This window comes from Panthera tigris, chromosome D4, assembly GCF_018350195.1.
Source record: "Panthera tigris isolate Pti1 chromosome D4, P.tigris_Pti1_mat1.1, whole genome shotgun sequence".
NCBI lineage: Eukaryota > Metazoa > Chordata > Mammalia > Carnivora > Felidae > Panthera > Panthera tigris.
In genome coordinates this window covers 64,963,947-64,986,595 of record NC_056672.1, presented here as the reverse complement: position 1 = coordinate 64,986,595, position 22,649 = coordinate 64,963,947, and the positions used below count along the sequence as shown (strand labels likewise).

Genomic DNA, 22,649 nt, shown 5'->3' with positions numbered 1-22,649 from the left:
TACTGATTTGGGTAATACCAACATTTTAACAGTATTTGTTCTTCCAATCCATGGGCATGGAATCTTTTTCCATTTTTTTGTATCTTCAATTTCTTTCATAGGCTTTCTATAGTTTCCAGTGCACAGATTTTTCACCTCTTTGGTTACGTTTTTTTCCTCAGTAGTTTATGGTTTTTTGTGCAACTGTAAATGAGATCGATTCCTTGACTTCTCTTTCTGTTGCTTCATTACTGGTGTACAGGAATGCAACCTATACCGATTTCTTTGCACTGACTTTATATCGTGCGACTTTGCTGAACTCATGGATCAGTTATAGCAGTTTTTTGTGGAATCTTTTGGGTTTTCCATATACAGTATCATGTTTCCATATAGAATATCAAAGAGTGAAAGTTAGACTTCCTCCTTACCGATATGGATGCCTTTTATTTCTTTGTTATCTGATTGTTGAGGCAAGGACTTCCAATACTAGGTTGGATAACAGTGGCGAGAGTGGACATCCCTGTCATGTGCCTGACCTTAGGGGTAAAGCTCTGTTTTTCCCCATTGAGGATGGGGTGGGGTGGGTCTTTCATATATGACTTTCATAATCTTGAGATATGATCCTTCTATCCCTACTTTCTTGAGGGTTTTTATCAAGAAAGGATGCTGTGTTTTGACAAATGTTTTTTCTGCATCTATTGAGAGGATCATGTGGTTCTTGTCCTTTCTTTAATTGATGTGATGTATCATTCTGATTGTTTTGTGGATATTGAACCAGTCCTGCATCCCAGGTATAAATCCCACTTGGTCGTGGTGGATAATTCTTTTAATGTATTGTTGGATCTGGTTGGCTAGTATCTTATTAAGGATCGATTTAACCTTTCTAAGCTTTGATTTCTTCATCTGTAAAATATGGATGGTTAACTATCAGTTATGGAATTGTTTTAAGAGAAAACAGAGTATCTGCTTCATATGTGTTAACTAATAACATGTACAAAATGCTCTGCCAGAAATCTACACAATTCTTAATGATGAATTCTGAAATGCCATGAATAACTTGTAGGTGGTAAGGAATATGCCAATCTTGTTAGAAAAATGTCCTGATAACAAATATTTGAACTCTGTTGAGTCTGGGTAAGAAAAACCAAGGAAGTTAGAACAGAATGGATCATTGGGAAGTTTCCAACAATCAGAGCTTTCCCAGTCCAAAACCGAGCTTGCTTCCAGCTTCAAGCAGAGGGAGTGGGGTATGGCACATATTGGACAGACTCCAAGGTTTCAGACAAATAGCATCTCCCTTAAAGGTAACACAGACCTGGAAACAAGGTAAGAATGAAAAATAAAGAAAACTAGAAAGTCAGAAATTTAATATAACTTAAGGACCAGAGAAGTAGACTGTGAGACTATGATGTAGCGACACAAACTTAGCTTTGCATTATCAGTAGTACTCAAGTCCAAAAGTACAAAATGCATTTAAAAGTCAGGAGGTTTTAATTAAGGCGTGTGCCTCATTCAAACACAAATCAGCCATTTCAAATTCATCTTAGAGTATAAATCTATTGACAGTATTCTTCATGTTTGCCTCACAAAGAATAAATGATAATATTTTGGGTTCAAATACCTTTTGCCACGCAATATTTAGGGCTTGGTTTTTCTTCTGGTCAAGGTCTTCTATAGTTGCAAGGATTTTGGATTTATCATTTTCTACAATTCTCTTCTTCTTCATCAAGTCATTATACTGGTAAGATAAAAAGCATGCTTAATTGAAAAAATGTAAAATTTTCTATTCTAGAATTCAGTCAGGCATAGAGGTTTAGTTTGTATGTAGAATATATACACTTCTGTTTACCAGAAAGATACACTGCATTAAGAATCATAACGTGAACCAAATTATGAGAAAGGTAAATATATCGCCTATATGTAAAATTTAGCTGCCATAATTAAGAATTTATAGGACAAGCTCCTGGGGTACTTTGATACTGATATTCTCATATCCTTCTAGCAGTCAAGGCAAAAAGGAAAATGTATGTAAACTCAAAAGTAGCCCTGCATGCTTTCTTCTTGAGGTCAGTCTTAGCAGTAACACAAAGTTTCAGTTCTTCACCATGATGTTCAAGTCCTACATAATTGGGCCCTTATTTATCTCTGACTTTTTGACATCCCAATCCTCCCCAGGGGCCAGCCATGTGGTCTTTTTTCAGTTCCTTGAACATAAGAAGCTCATTATATAGCCTTATAGCCCTTGCATTGTTCTCCCTTCCCTGAATGCTCTTTTTCTGTATACGACAAAATTGGTGCTTCAAGTTTCAGCTCAAACATCACATCTTCAGAATGGGCTTTTCCTGGTTCATGTAGAAACTCACTGAAAAAAATTTAAAGGAGGCTGCAAAGGGAGAATTACACCATAAGTAGCAACAGAACTTTATGAAAATCTTCTTAACTCATTTCTCCTCAAAGCCTCACATTTCAAGGAGTCTTCAAATTCTCCCTTAAATTGTAACCAGTTCTGTTAGCTTCCTTGCTGTCTCTCTCCTTTATAGCAAAGCTCCTAAAACCTCCTCTACATTTTTCTCTTATTCCTTGCATAATTCAATTTCTTATGTGTACAGACACAAAATACAACAAAACAAAACAAGGGTCACCTGGGTGGCTCAGACGATTAAGCGTCGAACTCTTGATTTCAGCTCAGGTCATGATCTCACAGTTTGTGAGTTCAAGCCCCATATCAGGCTCTGTGCTGACAGTGAGGAGCCTGCTTACAGTTCTGTCTCCTGCTCTCTGCCCCTCCCCCATGCTCTCTCACTCTCTCAAATAAATAAACATTAAAAAAAAAAAGCCATCTTGCTTATCAACAATAGAGCCTTCCCTTTGGGTAAGAAAGCAAGTTGGTGAATTCTTTAAAAAAAAAAAAAAAAAAAAAAAGACCCAATTATTATCTAATAAAACCAAACAAGTGAACAAGTTTCACGATACACAGTTCAAATTCAGACCAAAGATTTTCTTCCACAAAACATATATTGCAAAGCTTTAACGGAGAAATAAAAACCAGCGGGAACATTTATAGAGAGATCACAACACGGGCATTATTAGCCTGTTTGGTATCTAACATAATACAGGTTCTTTGTAGATAGTAATGTCAATAACAATTTAAAAAAACCCAGTACAGCAAAACTTTTTAGAAGTAATGGAGCTCATAAGTATTGCCACTTTTAGAGAGTTCTCATAACTCTCTGATACAAATTCAAACAGAATCTTAGAAAAAATAAAGTATAGGGCATTATATAAAATTAGACTGCTATCTCCTATGGAGCTGTTGAGAATACGGATTGCTTTTCCCTGTGGATTTTTCTAGTGACACAGCGGATTCAAAGTTCTGTCAGGGTTGGGGAGATGATAACATTGCGTAAGTGAACATTAAAACAGAAGATGATGCTGGATTTACAGATTAGGAAAGGAGTGGTTATGCATATAACAATTTTAGTCATTACTTATGTAATGGTTCTAGTATACCCTAGAGTCAAAAGGAACACCGTATTTATGGAATGACTGGTAAGGAGGCAGACAGCAGAGTAGCCTTATTTTTCAAGGCCTTTTCAAGGCAACTGAAAGAAATTATAGAAATGGGAGGAGTAATCATGAAAAAATGTTCTTATTTATACCAAGAATAAGAAAAGGATAGATGGTATTCTGGGCAAAGCCAGTAGAAAAGCTTTTCAAGGGACAATAGACTATATAAATAATTGATGCAAAAACAAGTAAGAGAGAACTGAAAAGGGAGAACAAGAAAACAAATCCAGTATCAAGAGCATCAAGCCAAAGATTGACTCTAGTAATTGCCACAAGGGTCACAGAGAGCTGTTAGTGCTGCTCATGCCCTAAGGAGGCCAGAGAGTCCAAGGAAAAGGACTTACCCGCTCTTCAGCTTCTGTCAGTACATTCATAGCTCTCATGTTGACATTTCTTCCTAGTTTCTCCTTCATTTCTTGCAACTTCTGAAGTCTCTGACCAGCTTCTTTTGGGTTGTTGGTTTTGAAATCATAGGCACTATTAGGTTGCCCAAAGAGGTGTTTCTCTGCATTAATCCAGTCATAGTCCTTCAACATTTTGGAGACCTAGCCACGGAAGATAATGGAGGAATCTATCATTGTTTACAAACCGACATTTAAAAACTAGTTTCTGGGGCACCTGCGTGGCTTGGTCAGTTAAGCGTCCGACTTCGGCTCAGGTCATGATCTCACGGTCCGTGAGTTCAAGCCCCACGTCAGGCTCTGTGCTGACAGCTTGGAGCCTGGAGCCTGTTTCAGATTCTGTGTCTCCCTCTCTCTCTGCCCCTCCCCTGTTCATGCTCTGTCTCTGTCTCAAAAATAAACATTAAAAAAAAAAAATTAAAAAACAAAAACAAAAACTAGTATCTTAAATGTTTACAAATTTTAAGTATTTAGGAGAAAACCCCACAATGACTCATCTGCAAAAATGAGGTTCACTGTTAGTATAGGTTTACTATTAAGTATGAATATTTTTACCTAGAGAATAGGTTAAAAAAAATTGTATAGGAAAAAGATTACTTAAGCATTAAAAGAAAAGCTAGCTCAGAGAAATTTATACATGTAAATCATTTCCATTAGAATAAATACAAGATAAGCCTCCTTCAGATTTTACCAAACTCAATCTATTGCTTCAAAAATAATTTGTGAAAATTAAAATTCTCCTAAGAATACTTAAGTCATAGATTTGGTAAATTTGTGGAAGCCTAATTCCGACTGATTATAATTCTTTTAATTTTTAATGTTTTATTTTATTTTTGAGACAGAGACAGAGCATGAACGGGGGAGGGTCAGAGAGAGGGAGACACAGAATCTGAAGCAGGCTCTGAGCTGTCAGCACAGAGCCCGATGTGGGGCTTGAACTCACAGACTGTGAGATCATGACCTGAGCCGAAGTCAGAAGCTCAACCGACTGAGCCACCCAGGCGGCCCTGACTGATGATAATTCTAAAATATACTAGGTAAATAAAAAGCTGCTCTAAACTTTGACTCCGTTGCCTAGTCACCCTCTTTTGACAAGGCACAGTAATGTATTTCTTTATATGGTAAAAAGAGTTAAAAAAAAATTTTAGATTATAGTGCTTAAAGAAGACTTTCTTCTACTAAAATCGTTCAAGGTTGGTTCTGACTGATAGAGTCTAATCCTTGTCAGTCTGTTTATCCTCATTAATTCCAGGGGAACGGTCTCACCTCCAGGCTCCAAAGATGATCATTTCCAATCTACCTTCCCTGCTGATCCATAGGCTCAATGAAAGCATTCTGGGTACATGTTGCTCATCCTTATCATTAGTGCCTGGCCTACTACTATCTGATACTAGTTGGTATGTAATTAATATTTGACCAACTATAGACTTCAAAGAATCCTGGACTTTTTAGCAGTTCCACTTTTAACTCTCCTTTTCACCTTAACCGTAAATAAAATCCCCTAGCAATCACCACTACTAGCACTTTCAATTACCAAAAACCTATTAACAGTAATATTAACATTGGTAACATTTCAGTGAATCCACTAATACTAGGCTACCAGGCTAATGGAAAATCAATACAAAAAAATATTAGGAAATTAGTGATGTGGCTATGAAAAAATATTTTCTTTAAGTGTGAGCCTGAACAGGCACACAGGGCTCTTTCAGAGGGTGGGGTGACTATTTTGTATGTTCTGACTTTTTTGAAGTTAAATCTCATACTTTTAAGATGCTAAACAAGATTTAAAAGGCATCAAACGGTTACACACTCGTAAGAAAACATGATGGGCAAATTACTAAGATTTCATGAGTGCAGCCTCTTAACCAAGCAGCAAATTTCTGCAAAAGCATGTATTCTCTTTAATGTTTACTTATTTATTTTTGAGGGGGATGGGAGGGATAGAGAGAGGTGGTGAAAGAGAATCCTAAGCAGACTCCCCATTGTCAGCAGAGAGCCCGATGTGGGGCTCGAACTCATGAACTGTGAGATCATGACCTGAGAGGAAACCAAGAGTCAGACGCTTAACCGACTGAGTCACCCAGGTGCCCCAGAAAGAAACTTTCAGGAGTGAACAAAAAACTGAGATAACTTCAAAAAAGACAGCTGCTAGCACAACATCAGATTTCAGATGAGGCTGCAAAATTGACTATACTGATCCTCTTAAGGACATCTGGAAGCCAATTAAGTCCAGGTTTTGGAAGTTGCCTGTAAATATATATCGTTTACCTTATTTCAAAATAAATTGAAAACTCACAGGCAACAATATATAATCACAACTAATATATTAATCTGAATATCTGGGGATTAAAAAATGGCTAGTTCTATGGGAGACCACTGAAACATCTTATACATAGGAATAAATACCTGAAATTTAGAAAGATTTATGCCAGGTGGTAAAAATAAGCATTGCTGAGAAGCCATTAAAATAGCAGTAAGCCTCAAAATTCTGTTATACCGCATTTCTGCCATTTATACTGAATTCTCCATTGAGCACTTTACCAGAATATCTCAACAACTCAGAAGCAAAAATCTGATTACGAGTAGAAATAAACAACACAAACGTGCCTTTGCAGCAGCATCTTCAGCTTCCCGTTTATGTTTGCTGATGTTGTGGTCCAGTTCCTTAATTTTAAGCTGAGAATCATTGTTTTGTTCCTTGTGTGTTGCAACTTCAGCATATTTAGCTTTAATTACATTGTCTTGGGCTGTTATCACTTCTTTTTGCTTGGTCACCTCTTCTTGAGCTTTATTTACGGACTCCTGGAACAAATAGAAGAGGATATATAGCAAAGTAATGTGGAAATATTTTTAGTTTATTAAAAGATCATCTAAAAAGCGTCTGGGCAAGATGGCAATGTGATTACAGGCAGATGGTCACCTAACCCTCTACATTGTATATCCCCATTAAAATGACTAATTAATTGGCATACAGGAGAAAACTTGTTCTATCACTAGAAAAAAGATAGGATACAGTGTTCGTGCTGGAAGCAACAAAGTTTCGGGGGATACAGTGAACTACAGGAAACTGACTTGTGAGGTCTTAGTAAAGTGGCATTTCTGGGTAGTTAACAAGAAGATACTATGCCAGATCCCCACATGTCATTTATCAGGAAGGGAAGGATGTAGGCCGGGTTTTCTGCTCTTCCCTTTGTAGATATAAGCCATATTTATCGGTGCAACAGAAGGTCATAATGCTTGGTTCTAGCACAAGGGTCAAAACAGAAAAATACAAGAAACTTTTTTCAATAAATAGATTTGTGGCACAAAGAAAAACTTTGTTGCTTTGACTTTGAATATCCCCCTACCTCCCAAGGTTGGAGCTACTCAATGTCAGAAGTGGTAATTGTAACTGCAATTCAGTCTACCACCAACCTGCCCTGCAAATCCCATTGCTTCACCCAAATCTTGAAAGAACTCACACAAATATCTAAACCAAAAAAACCTAGTTCAACCCATATTTAGGTAGGGGGAAAACCAAAGTAGGACAACCTGCTTTAAGTTTCTGAGGAAGAATGGATCTTCATGATGCAAACCACAAGGAAAAATTTAGGAATGTTTTTAGGCATGCTCATTACGAAACAAGATGAGCAACAAAGAATACCTGATGTTATGGTTAGGGTACTCAAAGTGCCTTAATTTCCCTATAATGTTTAATCTGTGTCATCAGAGGTCTTTTGAGGAAAGAAAATAAAACATGACATTCATATAAAAACCTGAAGATATTTTAGCTTTTTGAAACCTGTGAAGAGAAACTGAAAAATACTCTGCTTAAGATATTAACCAAAGGGACATATAAGTTTATTAACTAACACTGTATCTTTAAAAAAAAAAAAAAGTGTTTATGAAGAAGATTCTCTCATGCCTACAGGTTAAAAACTGCAATGCAATTTTCACTGTTTTAACCTTTTTTTACAATGATAGGAAATCTGTTACTTAAGATTGAACAGAAATGAAATTTTAGTTTTGTTTGTCTAATTAGTAGGTAGTTTCTTTTCTTAGTTCCCTGGGAGTTTCCTTTGATATTCTTATCTGCAAAGGAAACAATTTAGAATGCAGAGCCCAAAAAAACAACCTTTAACAACCAAGTGATCTATTTTATACTTCTCCATAAAGAGAAATGGAAGTATGTACATGTTCGGACTTTATTTAGATCAGGAAAGGAGTAGCTTATTTATTTTCACAATTATCTTTAAAAACATATCTAACTTTTAAAATTCTACAACATGATGTCCATGAAAGACAGCAAAAATATGCACGGGAAAAATGAGATTAAGACAACAAATCAGAAGGGAACTAAAAATATTTTTAAAAACTAAAATTTACTTTGGAGGCAAAATAAAAACTGAACAGAAATTAAAAAATTTAATCAGTAACACAGAACACAAAGCTGAAAAGCATTTTGATCTTAACTTCAAAAAAAGTAGTTAAAAACTGTTCTATTGATTTGATAAATAATGGGTTAAAAACAAAAAACTTTAATTTATCCATGAAGAGAATCAAGAGGAAAGACCTACTTTCCAAAAACACCATAGGCTACAACAATTACAACAATCATATCAAAGGAAAACATAAAAGCATGTAGAGGACACAAACAAGACAAAAATACCGCACTGAAAACTGAATGGAACTACCCTGTTGAAAGCTATTACATTCAGTTAACATAAAAATCAATGTTAGTTACAAACGGTATCAATTAGCAACACGAAACAAAACTTAAAAAACATGATGAGTGTAGTCAGTGGTACTGTATATTTAAAAGTTGCTGAGACAGTAGATCTTAAAAGTTCACATCACAAAAAATATTTGTAACTGTGTGGTGAGGGATTAACTAGATTTATGGGTTGGTCTTTTTCCAACATATACAAATAACAAATCATTATGTTGTATACTTGAAATTAATATAGATCAATTATACCTCAATATGAAACAAAGCAATTCAAAGACAAAATCAAAGAAAGGGGCAAGAGAATTTCCAATATTCATTAGGGACAATCTCTAATAAAGATATACCACAGTATGAATTTGCAGGTGACAGAATGTCTTCATAACATTTGAGATACCCTCAGTCCTAAATCCATCCTTCACTTCCCTGCTTCTGATAGAACATTTCTCCCCAACCAGCTGCAACTATAGTCAGCCTCAACAGTAAAGGATGCTGTAAGGAAACTGTAGAAGGAAGAGGCTTTACTTCCCAGTTCTGGTGTGCTTTTCTCAAAGGCAAGTTTGTCATGTGCAAGGGCCAGCAACCTACATGGCTTCCCTGGCATCCAGCAGATGGGGAGAGGGGAACAGGGCTTTGCAACATGTTCACATGGGCTAATTTCCCCTACATCCCACGTGGCACTTCCCTATGGATGACTACCCATGGCACTCCAGCAAACTTCACAACCAGGGGACCACAGTTACATCTTCAACTAGATCTGGTTTTCAGCCTATAGTTGCTATGGCTCTTTTCCAATTTGTTCCTTCCATGGGTGCACTCCCTCAGCCCTAAGGGTGGTAGTGGCTATTCCCTGTAAGGGCTGTTCCTATATAATTTAGAATTCTCTTTATTCTTTAGTGATCATCCGTTATCATTCCAAACTCCGACTGTAGTTAAATTTTTTATTTAAACTCTGCCTGTTCAAATTACTGTGTAGTTTTCGTCTTCTGAGTAGACCCAGATTAAAACAATTAGTAACATTATTTCAGGACTCTTTCTGGATCAGGAATCATCATTTTTGCCTCTCATCAAGACAAGAATTAAGAGGGGCACCTGGGTGGTTCAGTCGGTTAAGCGTCTGACTCTTCATTTCGGCTCAGGTCATGATCTCAGGGTTTGTGAGTTTGAGCCCCACATCGGACTCTGCTTGAGATTCTCACTCTCTGCCCCTCCCCCACTCATGCTCTTTCTCTCTCTCAATAAGTAAAGAATGAAGAGATCAAGACTTCTAAAGTCAAACATCTTCAAGCCAACATTTCATAAGTGGATTAACATTTGTAATTTCTCCAGCACGGTAAGTACCTTATTTTTAGCCACCTCAGCTGCCATTACTTCAATCTGACCTTCATAGGATTTGATAGCTTCATTTACAGCTTCAAGCTGTTGTTTATAGGATGCATGCTCTCTCTTGAGCTCTTCCAGCTCCAGAGTGATAGCTTCAACTTCCTAAAAGAATGTTATTCAGACATTCAACAGACTATTAACTACTGAAAAATAGATACATGTCAACAAAATTATTAAGAGTCCCATGCAAGTAACACCCACAGCTTATTCAACTACCAAAAACACATGTAAGCTGCTTCTCCAGAAGTGAGGAGAAAGGAAATTTATTTTCCTTTAGTTAAACATTACAAATGTATGTACAGTTTTTACAGGTTCAAAGAACTGGGCATAAACTGTTTATTTTGTTATTCGTCCAGGGAAAAACAATCTAGAATTCTACGTAACAGATAAATTAGCAAAGGAAAAGCCTTTTTTAAATGTCAAAAAAACCCAGCTGCTCAATTTTCTTCTTTCCCTCTATAGCCTTTAGTTTGTTAGAAAATACTTTGTGCAACTATTTAGTGACAGAATATGAAGAAAAGCAGATTTAAATAGAATCATATAGAAAAGTGATGTAGAACAAAGCCTTTGGAGGCAGAAAAGGCTAGGTTCAAATTCCATCTGTGGCACTATCAAAAGATAAAATCAGGTATCACCAATCTACAACTGAATGGTACTTTGTAAATATAACATGCTTTGTCATGTATCAATCTTTCACAGGATCCATTCATAGATGATCACCAAACAGAAATGTCAACACTTGGAGCTGATAGGACATACCTCCACCGCATGACATAAGCTTTGGTCTACTCTTAAGTGCAGCATTTACCAAAAGGCAATTTTGCTCTTTCTCTAAAATTAGAAAGACAATGCAACCTATCCTTACCATTATGACACTCCATTACAGGGTTTTCAGAACGGAATGTTGTAATTTGACTCATACGACGCATAATTATTTCCTAAAGAAGCATACTGTGCTTTTAGATTTTGTGATGAACACTGATGAGTGAGGCTAACCCAAGATGCTCTACCACCTTCAGCTCTATACTGATGTTAAAGATTGGTTCCATTTCAAGAAAAGTATTACCTGTTGTTTTTCTTTCATTTTCTTGCTAGAAGCATCTGCTTTTGTTTTGGCAAAATCCAGTTTTTTCTGAGCATCCTTCAGTTCTCTCTCTCTTTCAGCTTCTGCATTTTTCATTTTATTCTCCAATACTTCATACTTTTCTTCTGCTTTTTTCTGAACTTCTTTGGTGTTTTTTAAAGTCTCCTCACTTTCCTCTGCATCATAAAGCAGGCAAATGTAGCTAAATGAGGTCCTTGAACTATTAGCAGTTATAGGCAATGGTTTATGAGTGCCTTATGAATTCACCTTTTAATAGAAGATATGATCTAAAGAATTTAGGCTAAAATTTAAAAAAACTGTTCCAACCTTATTCCAGAAATGCTACATTGAAACATAAACCCTGCCTAAGAACCACACTTGAATTACCTAAAGACTATGAAGAAATTATTTCCCAGCCTATGAAACTGAGCAACAAATTTTGTCTTTAACTGCCTAAAAAGATCAGAGACCACCTTTTAATATACTTGTAATATGCTTCCTAAGCCAGAATCAAGAGTATAACTATGGTATTTCTCCTTTACTTAGTGGACAAAAAGCTTAATTTCATAAACAAACTTACATTGTATTCTTTGCCTATTTAGCTCTAATTTGTACAGGAAAAAAAGCAAGATAAAATGAGTAGATTAGTGTCACAATTGCCATACACTGTGTTAGAATGCAGATACAAATACAACCCTGGAGACCATTAACTACATAATATCCTATGCTACTTTTCAGTGCACAATATCACTGCAAATAAAAATCAAAGAAAAAATTTAAAAAGTACCTTAAAACAAATTAACATGGAAATACAACATACCAAAACTTAATGGGATGCAGCAAATGCAGTTCTAAGAGTGAAGTTTATAGTGCTGCCTCCATCAAGGAAGGAGAAAAATCTCAAAAAACCTGACACATAAAGGAACTACAAAGCAAAAAACAAAGCTCAAGGTTGGTAGAAGGAAGGAAATAAAGATCAGAGCAAAAGTAAAATGAAAGAGACTAAAAGATAATAGAAAAGATTAATGAAAGTGAAAGCTACTTCTCAGAAAGAATTGATATACCTCATGCCAGCCTAAGAACAAGAGAGGAATCAAGTAAAATCAGAAAAACGAGGGAGACACAACTGCTACCACAGAAACAAAGGATCCCAAGAGAGTATTATAAACAATTATATGCCAACAAATTGGACAACCTAGAAGAAACAATAATTCCCAGAAATATACAACCTACGAAGACAATCATGAGAAACAAAATCTGAACAGACCAATTATTAACAAGGAGATGGAATCAGTAATCAAAAATCTCTGAATTTTTGATTGAATTCATTTGAGTGAATTCATAAGAGAAAAAAAAAAGAAAGAAAAGAGAAAGGCATCCAAATTCAAAAGGAGTAAAACTTTCTCTAGATGATCTATTATATATAGAAAACCCTAAAGATTTCACTAAAAAACTGTTAGAATAGACAAATTCTGTAAAGTTGCAGGATATGAAATCAATGTAAAAAAATCTGTTGCATTTCTATACAATAATAACTATCAGAGAAAGTAAGAAAATAATCCTACTTATAATTACATCAAAAAGAATAAAATACCTAGGAATAAATTTAACCAAGAAGGTAGAAAGAACTGTACACATAAAGCTATAATGCACTTATTGATAAAACAAACTGAAAAAGACACAAATAAATGGAAAGATATTCAGTGCTCATGGACTGGAAGAATACTGTTAACATGTCCATACTATCCAAAGCAATCTACAGATCTGTTAAAAATCCCTATCAAAATTCTAATGGCATTTTTTCAGAAACAAACGAATCCTAAAATCTGTATGCAATAGCCAAAGCCATCTTAAGAACAACAAAGGCAGAGGCATCACACTCCTTATTTTAAATTATATTACAAAGCTATAGTAATCAAAACAGTATGGAATTGGCATTAAAAATAGACACACCAGGAGGGGTTGTGGGAGGGGGGATGGGCTAGATGGGTAGGGGCATTAAGGAATCTACTCCTGAAATCATTGTTGCACTATAAGCTAACTAATTTGGATGTAAATTAAAAAAAAAATAAAATTATAAAAAAAAGACACACCAATCAACGGAACAAAACAGAGCCCAGAAATAAATTGTCATAAACCCATGCATGAATGGTCAAAGGAGCCAAGAACATACAATGAAGAAGGAACAGTTTCTTCAATTAATGGTGCTTAGAAAACTGGACAGCCACATGCCAAAGAATGCAACTGCACCATTATCTTATACTACATATCAAAATTAACTCAATAGGTTAAAGACCTGAATGTAAGTCCTGAAACCATAAAACTCCTAGAAGAAAACATAAGTGATAAACTCCTTGACACTGGTCTTAACAGTGATTTTTTTTGGACTTCACACCAAAAGCAAACACAACAAAAGCAAAAATAACTGGGACAATTATCAAACTAAAAAGTTTCTGTAGAGCAACAAATTGAAAAGACAACATAATTAATGGGAGAAAATATTTGCAAATCATATCAATGAGAGGTTAACACCCAAAATATGTAAGAAACTCCTACAACTCAAAAGAAAAAGCCAAACAGTCTGATTAAAAAACGGGTAGAGTATCTGAATAGACCCTTTTCTACAGAAGATACATAGTCACCCAGTACATGAAAAGATGCTCAACATCACTAAGCATCAGGGAAATGCAAATCAAAATCACAATAAGACAGATACACGTTAGAAGGGCTATTATCAAAAAAAACAAGAAATAACAAGTGTCAGAGATGATGTGGAGAAAAGGGAATCCCTCATGCACTGTTGGGAGGAATGCAAATTACTGCAGCAACTATGTTAAACAGTATGGAGGTTCCACAAAAAATTAAAAATAGATATGATGTAAAAGTTCTACTCCTGGGTATTTGAAGAAAACAAAAACAGTAACTCAAAAATATATACACACCACAATGTTCACTGCAGCATTATTTACAATAGCCAAGATATGGAAACAACTTAGGTAAGCATCTACTCATGGATAATGGGTAAAGAAAATGTGTGTGTATATATAATGGAATATTACTCAGCTATAAAAAAAGAATGAGATCTTGCCATTTGCAAAAACATGGATGGAACTCAAAGCCATTATACTAAATGAAAAAAAGAGAAAGATAAATACCATATAATATCACTTACATGTGGAATCTTAACCAATTAAAAAAATCTTAGTACAGAGAACAGATTGGTGGTTGCCAGAGGTAGGGGGTAAACAAAATGCGTAAATTTTTTAAATTTTATAAAAAGGAAAGAAAATATTAGTGGGTAATAGGTAGGTGGATATTGTCCTATGGAATGAGAAAAACTAAAACTACCCTATACAATTAAATTCTAATTAAAAGTGTAAGACAAGTTCTTAAAATGAGGGTTCTGTAGAAGCAGCTATAAATTGAATTAAACATTAAAAGTTTCTGTTTAACAAAAATACTATGAACAAAAGTAAAAGACAAGCACATAAACCAAAAGATATTCATAATGCAGATAATCTATAAGAAATCGTAACTCTTAAGTATGAGAATAGAAACAAACCATAAGCAAGTCAATAGGAAAAATGGTTGAAAGTAGAATATTCACAGAAGTAGAAACCAAAAGGTCTGAGGAACAGATCAAATAGATTCTAGGCTTCCCCTGCAATATCTGCAGGTGAAAACAGTAATGTGCTACCTCTTTCTAACAATCACATTGGAGATATTTTAAAGACTTTCTAGAAAAGAAAGGATTTAGAGAACTGACAACTTTCATATGCCACTGGTGAAATGTATACTGCTCCAAATGGGCAGAACTTGGCAATATAATAATAGTATCTAATAATTAAAATATTTAAGGTAACTAATTCAAATAAATATATAATAAAGATGAGATCTAAATATCTAAAGTAAGGTTATCAGTATAAACAGAGGAAGCACAGAATGTTTTTATCTTACCAATGGTTTTTTTAAGGGCATCTAATTCTTCTTGTTGCTTGTGATAGGAGCTTTGCTGGAGCTTGGTTTGTAATAAATCTGCCTCCTCAGTTTTCATCTCCCACTGCTGTTTTAGTTGGCGATACCTTAGAAAAAAAGAAGTTTACAATAAATGATCACAACTTTTCTGATATTTGAGACATGCAAACAATAGGCTCTTACCTAAAATAAACTCACATACAATATAAACAATTTTTTTTATGTGTATTTATTTCTGAGACAGAGAAAGACAGAGCATGAGTGGGGAGGGGCAGAGAGAGAGGGAGACACTGAATCCGAAGCAGGCTCCAGACTCTGAGCTGTCAGCAGAGCCCGACGTGGGGCTCGAACTCACAAACCATGCGATCATGACCTGAGCTGAAGTTGGTTGCTCAACCGACTGAGCCACCCAGGTGCCCCTCAATATAAACAATGTTAAGATGCCATTATTACAAGAATAGTTTTGAAGACTCAGTTTTTGAGGAATCAAATTCAAGTCTGATTTGATCACCGAAGGTAAACGACTCTAAACAGCCAAGGCTGACAACTATTTACAGAAATATTCTTAATTTTAGAAAGCACTAAATATAACCTTTAAATAAATAGGTTTCCTTAAAAATGGTCTCTTCTACTGAGCCTTACCAAGAAGAAAAACTCCACACTCCACAACAGCTTCCCACAAGAATACATTAATATGCAACAATCACACAAAATTTCAAAAATCTGGTTATCAATTCCCATTTTCAAATACTAATAAAAAGTTCCCCCCAACATTCTGTAATGAGACTGATAGTTTTAAAAGACCTAGTACTGAACTAAACATTACATTGTGCTCTTCTTGCAAACCCTGTAATCTAGCCCATTTCTAGCTGCTTAATATTTTCTTTGGAAGGTATTTAGCTAATTCAGCCGCAGTGAAATATCAAGTTGTAATAAATTCACAAGGCAGCTTGACACTAGAAATTCATGAGGTCTGAGGAAAAAGGAAGCAACTTATAAAACATAAATACTCCCTTGAGTATTCTTGGCTGAGAATGCTTGACAGCAATTAAAACTGTAATTTTAAAGCCATTTTTCAATTCATTTAAAAATGGGGAGTATAGAAACTTGAAAAAAAAAAAAAGATAAAAGCTATTTTCCTGATATGGTCTGTGAAAGAATGGCTTTAGTTGATACTTCCACTCTCATATTTTTAAAAATCTATTTCCTTTCCTTGACCTCAATGCCACTACCAGTCCACAAGACAACTCTGCAAAATAAATGATCCAATACTACTGAATAAAGGTAACAGCACCAAGCCAAATGCCAGCTGCAAACTCACTGCCTTGCCAAAGTTTCCACAGATATTCACTTTTTGGTAATTTATGTTAAAGAAGGTAAAAGCAGGCTTTGTATGTATATGTTTGAGAGTGGACATTTTGATATAACATCTATGTTGGAATGACCACTTTGACTAATTATGAGCATCTCTTCTATACATATAATATTCCAAAAAAGTCTTGGCAACATTCTAAGTTTTGATAATTTCAGAAGATGAATGTTTAAAGTTTACAAAACCATATATATTTTGAAGTTTATTTATATATGATTTTTAACCTTTGTTCAGTATTGTGAATTCTGAATGAAATGTCTGATTTTAATTTTAACTCAGTTCCCATTTGTCATCTTTGGAGACTGTAGGTTTGGGGCATTTTTCCTCTTAGAACTCAGTGTTACCTAACATGTTTTACCAATTTACCTTTGAAAACAAGAAGAAGGAAGAGATTTATCTGTTTGGTTCGCTGCTGTATTCCCAGCTCCTACAAGAGTACTGGGCACTGACGTTAAGTGATGAAAAGATACATGAGGTAGCATGACACCAATTTAAAAAAAAAAAAAATGTACCTGTATCATACACAAACAGAAGTAATATTGAAAGGTACACATACATATGCATACCCATACCCCTACAAAAGAAACACAGTAAGGAAACACTTTAACAGTGACTTTCTTACATGCCTCAGTAGGCAGCTCAGTGATCTTTAATAATCTATAGGATAGCCATGATGCTACTAAACTTAATGTTGGTATCTGATCAATGTTACATTGTGTATCATTTCAAATCAAAGACTCCAGTACCCTCTGGTATCAACATCCAGAGTATGGATTTCCCCACCAATCCCAGTAGAATGTTAACAGTGTATCTCAACAGGGAAAGAAAAATATTTGGCTGATGTTTTTTCTTCCTTTTAATTAGCTTTCCCTAATTTCTTATAACAATGACATTCTTATCAGAAAAAGCTAACTGATAAAAGTCAGAAGTTGTATTTCTTTAGCTAAAATTCTTTCATCTTCTACCATGCAAATCTTTGACCAAAAAGAAACTTAAAAATACAACTTAATTCAACAAAGTCTTACTTTTCAGCTGTGTTTTTAAGACCTGCTAATTCCTCATCTAGAGCCTGTAGCTCATTCTCCTTAATTCTCAGCTCATCTTGAACACCTTTGAGTTCTTGAAACTTGGTTAAAATAGAAGCTGCCTGGGATCGAGCACCTGATTGAAGCAAATTGAAACAGACCTTAGTCATTAAGTTACCACATATTTAGTAAACAATAAAAAAATTTCTGAGAATTATACTTGAAAAGCTTCAACAGCAAATCTTTTATAGTGAGCTTATGAAGACACAGATTTCAATGCATCATTGGAATCTCAGGACATACATACTTGATAAGAAATACTTCTAAGAAGATGTGATGGATTATTCATTCAAATAATCACTGCCCCTGCCTTCTAGGCCCACCCCTCCCAGGGCCACTAATCTCTCCGATAGTATCAGCTTAGCCACGTGATTGGCTCTGGCCAATGAAATGAAAAATGTGCCTTTTTTGAAAGTAAGCTTAAGAGGCAGCACATAATTCATCATTTGTCTCCTCTCTCCCATGAGAAAAGCATGTTCAAAGTAAGGGCTATTTTTCCTTCAGTCTGGGTCCCACAATGAGAATAACACTGAACAGAAATAACTGATCTACAGGTAAAGAAGCATAATTATTGAATGAACTTGTAAACCATTGGGATTTGGGGGCTATTTACTACCACATCATAACCTGGCCTGAACTTTGATATAGCAGAGGAAGCAGCTAAATTGGTTTCACTTTACAAACAACTGTGAATGTCTGACAATACTAGGTTACATTGGCAAGAATACTCTAGGTTTGATGGGAGAATACAAAAGTCAATTAGCAATGCTATTATGAGCACTTTGTTATTTGTTAATATGATAAAGAGTTGCATATTTGCCATTCCTAAGTAGGAACTTCAAGAACATCCAAATCAATGAAATCTAAAGTTTCTCCTATTTTAGATACTTAATATTTGATCTCTCTTTATCCTCCAATTGCAGATACTAATCCTCTTATTGTATTCTTTGTTGGCTATTGTTTTCTTGGCCTAGAAAGAAATTATGTCACTTAGTATCTTAACAGGCATTATTCAGTCTCTTGGTTTGGTTAAAGGCACAAACTGTAAAAACAGACTACTTGAATTCAAATCCTGGGCTTTGCCACTCACCAGCAAGTTATTTCACTGCATACTGGAGATGACAGTAATATATACTCCCCATATAGTTGCTATAAGGATGAAAAAGCACTGAGAATAGATCTTCATTAAAGGATAAAAATGTCCGCTATCTGCATTGCCCAGTTACCCATTAACTATTAATGGTCACTGGGTCCTTGAAATGTGACTAGTACAATCGAGGTTATTATTTTTATTTATCTTATTTAAATGTAAACAGCCACGTATGGCTACTGTACTGGACAGCACAGTCTTACAGTGTTGCCTGGTACTAAGTACTATTCAGTCTGTTATTACTCAACCACTCAACATAGATCTGCAAATTCAATGTGACAAACATAAGAAGAATATGATCATTATCTTATTCTCAAGGGTAGATTTAATTTTTTCTTTTACTTTTGAAAGGAGAAGTGACATACAAAAATTCGAAGTTAGTGTTTCCTGATGAAGTGGGCAAAGTAAAAATGTACTGAATAAAAAAATTTTCCAGTGGCTAGAATATCCTAATAGGGCAAAGTGCAAGAAAAACAAAATAAAAACTAAACAGGAACAGACTACATGAGAAGAACAGAAGAAAGCAATACTGTTGATTACTAAGCTGTGAGCTCCTTGAGGGCTATGACACTTTATAATTTCTCAGTAGTATTATGTAGCTGTGACACAGTAGGTATTCAAAAGAAAACCCAATCCTTAAATTAGGAATAGAACTCTGGATTAAGTCATTCCAAACCCACACTTTCCTATTTTAAAAACAAAACAACAAAAACCCCCATCCTATTTACCACACAGAATTATGAGGACAAAATGATATAAAACCTACCTTCAAGATTTGTGGGGAAGATGGAAGCAGAGTAGGAACACCCTAGGCTCACCTCGGCCCCTGAATCAAATCAAATCACCTGAAATACCCCAGAAATTGACCTGAACTGCAGAAGAAACTCCACAAGGAAAGGCAGAGAAGAGACCACATCAAAGAAGGCAGGAAGTGTAGAGACACAGTTTGGGAGAGAAACAGATTGTGGCCACTGTGGTGGGGTGGGAGCTGCAGTCACAGAGACACACGAGCACATAGGGGAGGCCATGCAGAGAATACAAATCCCTGTAGCAATTGGCTTCAAAAGAGAGGGACCAAATTTTGTGAGTTGTGGCAACCAGTGGGGATTAAAACCTGGAGTTCTAAAGGTCAGCATGTTTGGCTATGGGAAAGCCCCAAGGGTACTGGAGCCCCTCTTTGGAGACACAGTGGGGCAAACAGCCTGCTACAAACAGTATGGTAACTGCTTTCTGAAGAGCATCTGGGGCACATGGTGGGGAAGCTGTGAGCTCATCTGGAAGCTTGTCCCAGAGAGGCAGCATTCACAGAGAGATCCCTTTAGGACAAAGAACTAGCAGGCGCCATTTCCCTCCCTGCTCCTCAGCATAAACACAGGGTCATCTGTGGAAACCAATACAGCACAGACACTTGCTACCTAACATGCTTATACCAAGTTCCATCTCCCATGCTCAGGTAGATGCACCCTTCCCAGTCATGCTTGCCTCAAGTCCCATCACTGTAGGCTCCTACCCCCAAAAGACCAGTCCAACCCTTGCCAACACATATCTCCAGACATAGGAGTTTAAAATTTTTTTTAATGTTTATTTATTATTGAGAGACAGACACAGAGCTTCAGCAGGGGAGGGGTAGAGAGAGGGAAGACACAATCTGAAGTAGGCTCCAAGCTCTGAGCTGTCAGCACAGAGCCCGACACTGGGATCGAACTCAAGAACTGAGATCATGACCTGAGCCGAAGTTGGTCGCCCAACCAACTGAGCCACCCAGGTGCCCCTCCAAACCTATGATTTTATGCAGCCTCGACTCCACTGGCAATAGGTCTCATTTCACAAGGAGACTAGAGCATACCTAGTTAATAAAATGCTTCACATTCACAGGCCCGAGACCAAACACTGCCCATGACAGGCAAAAAGAGCTGCTGTAGACCACTGGCCTGAAGGATAAAGAGGCCAGTACACAACAGCAGAATGTACACAGGACACACTGTAGATACTCCCAGAAACTCCAAACCTGGAGAACAGGGGATGCTATACTCCAGGGAACTCTTCTCCGTCAGGCCATTACCATTAAGAACAGAAGATGTAACTGACTTTCCTAACACATGGAAACAGGTAGAGACTTAGACAAAATGAGAAGACATAGGAATTTATCCTAAATGAAAGAACATGACAATGCCACAGCCAGAGATCCAAACAAAACACATACAAGTAACATGACTGATAGAAAACTTAAAGTAATAATCATAAAGATACTGCACTTGAGAAAAAAGTGGAAGACATCAGTGAGACCCTTAATACAGAGATAAAAAGAACCAATCAGTGAGGAAGAGTGCAATAGATGAGATTACAAACACCCATGATGCAATGGAAGAGAAACAAATTAATTACCTAGAAGACAGAGGGGTGGAAAATAATCAAACTGAACAGAAGTGAGATAAAAGAATTATTCAAAAAGTGAGTATACTAAGGGAACTCAGTGACCCCATCAAATGTAATATTATTTGAATGGTAGGGATCCCAAAGAATAAGACAGAGAAAAGGGGGCAGAAATTTTGAAGAAATAATACCTGAAGACTTCACTAATCTGGGGAAGGAAACATGTCTACTTCCAAGAGACACAGAGAACCCCCAACAGAATCCACAAAAGCAGATTCACACAAAGATATATTGTAATTAAAATATCAACATGTAGTGATAAACAATTTTAAAAAGGAGCAAGACAAAAAATAACAGTAACATACAAGGGAAACCCCATAAGGCTATCAGCAGCTTTCTTAGCAGAAACTTTGCAGGCCAGAAGGGAGTGGCCTAACACACTAAAAGTGCTGAATGGGAAAAATAGGCAGCCAAGATTACTTTATGAAGCTAGGCTATCATTCAGAATAGAAGGAAAAATAGTTTCCCAGAGAAACAAAAATGAAAGGAGTTCATGACCACTAAACCAGACCTGCAGGAAACTGACTGGAAAGGAAAGACCAAAAGTGACCATATGTAAGCGGGAGACACAGAAGTTACAAAAATAAGTATTTCTGTAGAAAATCAGTCAAAGAATTCACAAAATACAAAGATGTAAAATGTGACACTAAATACCTAAAAGGTGGGGAGGAGAGCAGTAAAGAATGGGTTCAAACTTAAGCAAATCACATAACATAGACTGCTATATGCAAAAGACGTTATATACAAATCTAATGGTATCCAAATAGAAAAGTAGAAATAGACATGCAAAGGATAAAGAACAAGGAATGCAAATATAGCACTAAAGAAAACCAGCACACCATGAAAGAGGAGAAAGCATGAGGGAAAAACTTCAGAAACAAAACGACAATAAGTACCTACGTGTCAATATTTACTTTGAATGTAAATGGACTAAACACTCCAATCAAAAGACATAGGGGACAGAATGCAAAAAAGACCCAACTATATGCTGCCTACAAGAGACACATTTCAGGGGCACCTGGGTGGCTCAGTCAGTTAAGCATCTGACTTGGGCTCAGGTCATGATCTCACGGTTCTTGAGTTCAAGCCCCATGTTGGACTCTGTGCTGACAGCATGGGGCCTGGAGCCTGCTTCAGATTCTTGTCTCCCTCTCTCTCTCTCGCTCTCTCTCTCTCTCTCTCTGCCCCTCGCCCACTCAGCCTCTCTCTCTCTCTCAAAAATAAACATTTAAAAAAAAAAAAGAGAGACACATTTCAGACCTAAAGACACCTGAAGGTTGAAAATGAGAGAACGGAGAGACATTTATCATGTAAATGGATGTCAAAAGAAAGCCTAAGTAGACATATTTATATCAGACAAAATAGATTTTAAAACAAAGACTGTAACGAGAGACAAAGAGGGACACTATATAATAAGAAAAGCAACTATCTAACAAGGAGACATAACAATTTTAAATATTTATGCACTCAACATGAGAATACACAAATATAAAAAATAGTTAATAACAACATAAA

General features: G+C 36.2%; 1 protein-coding gene across 2 annotated transcripts in view; it reads right to left on the bottom strand.

The window, feature by feature from the left end:
• The window catches only part of SMC2 (structural maintenance of chromosomes 2), a 66,616-nt gene that overhangs the window by 12,628 nt on the left and 31,339 nt on the right, over positions 1-22,649 (bottom strand). For both annotated transcript variants that reach the window (XM_007089254.3, XM_042964078.1), the window contains exons 16-22: positions 17,492-17,627; positions 15,077-15,201; positions 11,102-11,295; positions 9,994-10,137; positions 6,555-6,749; positions 3,891-4,091; positions 1,601-1,717 (exon numbers count right to left, since the gene is read on the bottom strand). In XM_007089254.3, coding sequence (XP_007089316.3) covers positions 1,601-1,717; positions 3,891-4,091; positions 6,555-6,749; positions 9,994-10,137; positions 11,102-11,295; positions 15,077-15,201; positions 17,492-17,627 — 1,112 coding nt within the window. The remainder of the gene's footprint in view (positions 1-1,600; positions 1,718-3,890; positions 4,092-6,554; positions 6,750-9,993; positions 10,138-11,101; positions 11,296-15,076; positions 15,202-17,491; positions 17,628-22,649) is intronic.